The sequence below is a fragment of the Nicotiana attenuata genome, unplaced genomic scaffold (genome assembly GCF_001879085.1).
Source record: "Nicotiana attenuata strain UT unplaced genomic scaffold, NIATTr2, whole genome shotgun sequence".
NCBI classification, from domain to species: Eukaryota; Viridiplantae; Streptophyta; class Magnoliopsida; order Solanales; family Solanaceae; genus Nicotiana; species Nicotiana attenuata.
The window spans coordinates 50,295-53,366 of record NW_017675216.1 but is presented as its reverse complement, the minus strand read 5'-3'; the positions used below and the strand labels follow the sequence as shown (position 1 = coordinate 53,366).

The 3,072-nt window shown below is 35.0% G+C and overlaps 1 protein-coding gene across 1 annotated transcript; it reads right to left on the bottom strand.

Annotated features, from left to right (window-relative positions):
- Positions 1-344: 344 nt before the first annotated feature.
- LOC109219813 (desiccation-related protein PCC13-62-like) lies at positions 345-2,601 on the bottom strand. The gene is made up of 3 exons (XM_019384284.1): positions 2,252-2,601; positions 1,943-2,168; positions 345-876 (listed from the first exon to the last, which is right to left on the bottom strand). The coding sequence occupies exons 1-3, from the start codon at positions 2,578-2,580 to the stop codon at positions 499-501; spliced, it is 933 nt and encodes a 310-aa protein (XP_019239829.1). The 5' UTR covers positions 2,581-2,601; the 3' UTR covers positions 345-498.
- Positions 2,602-3,072: the final 471 nt, after the last annotated feature.

Genomic DNA, 3,072 nt, shown 5'->3' with positions numbered 1-3,072 from the left:
TGAGTTCGGAGGTTTATGTGTTTGGAAGTTTACGGGTTTAGAAATTATAAAGTTTACGGGTTCGAAATTCCGCAGTTTTGAAAGTTTAGCGGTTCGAAAGTTTATGAAATTTGTGGGTCCGGAAGGTTGTTAGTTTGAAAGTTTATGGCTTCATGTTTATTATATTTAAATTATTTATGAATACTCTTGAGAAGTCATTTCCTTAATTTGCGTACCAAACACCGGAAAATGAATAAGATTACTACTTGTTTTCCAAGAAAATATTTTCTTGGAAAACATTTCCACGGAAAATATTTTCCGTTATACCAAAAACACCCTTAGTGTCTCATGATTTGTACTTCCATTCCTTGAGTTATTGTATGGAAGCTCATCTACTTTATTTATTGATTATCCATGATCTTCATTTGAGTTGTGTTGATTGTTGCTTGGCTTACATAGCGGGTTATGCTCTGATTATCTACATTATTTATTGATTCATATCACGTGATATTTCATATTTCATGGATCTTGAAGCAATTCTCTGGCAATCCTCCCATTAGCGCCGTGGGGATAGAATCCACCAGGCATATGCTCACTACCCGTGCTGTGTACAATCCTGAGAATCTCTTGCGGAGTTCTTGGGTAAGAGAGGGAATAATAGTCAGCAGATAAGACGTTACTTTCTGTTCGATTTTCAGCTCCAAGTTCTAAAGGGACATAAATGCCTTCATCTTTGATTCCGCACATTCCCAATTGGTTTCTTAAATTTGAAATGCGATCTGTAAAGTAGGCCACAGTGTATTCATAAGGCAATACTACTTCGTCAGCTCTCTCATAAAGGTACATACGAATCACTGCATCTTGCCCTGCTTCAACTCCCAATAGTCCTGCCACAAGCTGTAAAGAAACATGCATGGATTAAGATTTTTGATAATCTACTTTCGCCAAATATAAGAATTTAGAGAACGTGATCAAAGAAACCTTAAATTGCCTACCTGATGCAATGGCCGTTTAGAAAAATAGACTAACGAGGTCAGCATATATCTAACGTGTTCCATTATGCTTTGTTTTTACCTGAGTAGGTGCTCCTGTAATTCTATCTACTAAGTTTTTTAATATATATGTACTATATTGGAAGTGGAAAACACAAAACTAAAAAGTTAAATTACAAAAATATCTTTCTAAATAATTTAAATATTTTACTTATATCAATTTTTTTGTAAAAAAAAAACTTACTCTATAAAACCCACAAAATAATGCTTCATACCCCTTCATTAATAGTCGCAACAATTCCATTTACAAAACCGAATGGAAAAAATCACCACTTCCCAGAGCTAAAGAAACAAATCGTCACTTTCCAAAACTAGAAAATGAAAAATTCTCTTATTAATTTATAGGATTATTTTGGTGTTGTTTGTGGTTGATAAAGATGCAGAGGTATAATTTTTTTTCATGCCAATAACTTTGTATTATTTTTTATTGTTCACTACTTTTGATGTGTAATAAATTAAAAAAAACTTTTGTTACTTGGTACACTCTAAAGCACGCGCTGTTCAAATTTTTTTCCTTGCATACGTTGGTTCTTAGCACTGAATTGCTTAACTTCTCAAATTCAAACTATAGACGCTCCTCTTTAATTAAGTTCCGTTGGAGATTAGGGTGAATACCATGGTCATAAAATGGGTTCAGCTATTGAGGTTCTTAGCACTGAACTTATGGTACTTTTAAAATTATGGTGATCTACTACTTATAGGAAACTTTAATGTATATATACATAAACATAAAAATAAATCCGCATAAAAAATATTGGGTTCGATGAACCCATCATATTGTAGAAGAGCTCCATCGGCCACCGGCGGTAGGTACTCATGCATAAAAAATTATAGAGAAGGTGTATTCTTTTTCTCTTTACTCGAATATAGAGTGGAGGTAGGTATTATGAAGATTCTTAATTAGAACTTACATGTTTCGCGGCATAGCCTTTGAGCTGTGGATTCATGCCAACATAGCCATTCATTCCAACATATGGAATAACATAGCAAGATAGCATGTAGCTCAAGCTGTCCCTGTAGGGATCAAATGGGGGCTCCAGTTTGTATCCAACTGCTTCATCAAATAATTTTGCAAAGTTTTCACGGCTAAGATCCATCAAAGGTCTTGGAATACCGCCCACTGTTTTGTCAATTGCCCTAAAAACCCACAAATAAAAATATAAGTTAGTTAATCGCATATATCCGCACTTTGAAAAAGAAAAAAAAAATGAATAAAATACCTTAGATGACCAATTTCTTGGTAGGCAAATTCCTCGATAATCCTGTATGTGAGATCATCAAGATTTGCTCTTTGGGCACCAATAGGAGGAGGTCCTCCCTTGGTTAAATATGGTGCCATTACATCAAGACCATATCCCTTGGAAGCCCACGAAAAATATTCTGCTTCCAAGAACTCCAAGTTCTGTGCAAAATGCACGTTGTCTCTGTCTTCTTTGTACACTGGGATCTCATACTTAGGATAAATTGGTTGACAAACTGGATTGGAATGACAGACAAAAACAAGCTCACTAAAAACCATGGAAATGACAAAGGCTGAAACGATATCCATTCTTCGTATGTGTTGATACTCGGTTTTGATTCCATAGACTATTTATAACTGCCTTTTGCCAACAGAAAAAACGTCGCTCAGTCCCTATTGTTTTGAGGCTGAAGGTTGGCTGATAAAAGGTATCCTAGCTCCAGATTTGGAAGTTTTTCTTCTATTTGGTATGTTATTCATTTTTGAGAAACTGGCACTACTTGGGTTATCAAAACTAACTAAATTTGGATCATCATTGAACGGAAAGGGTAAACATTCTCACCATATACATGTTGCTGAACATCTAAGCTATGCATCGGTTTTTCATCTTTGTTAAACTTTCGCCAAAAATTGACCCATGTCTAACATCAAATTGCTACTAATGTTTTGTAATGTATTGACATGTGCTATGTTAGACAAATTGGAAGTAATCACCTTTTCAGGGACGGGGTTTTTACACCAGAAATTTGAGTCAATTACTCAAATGGTTACTCAACTATCCCAAATTATCACCTAAAGTCA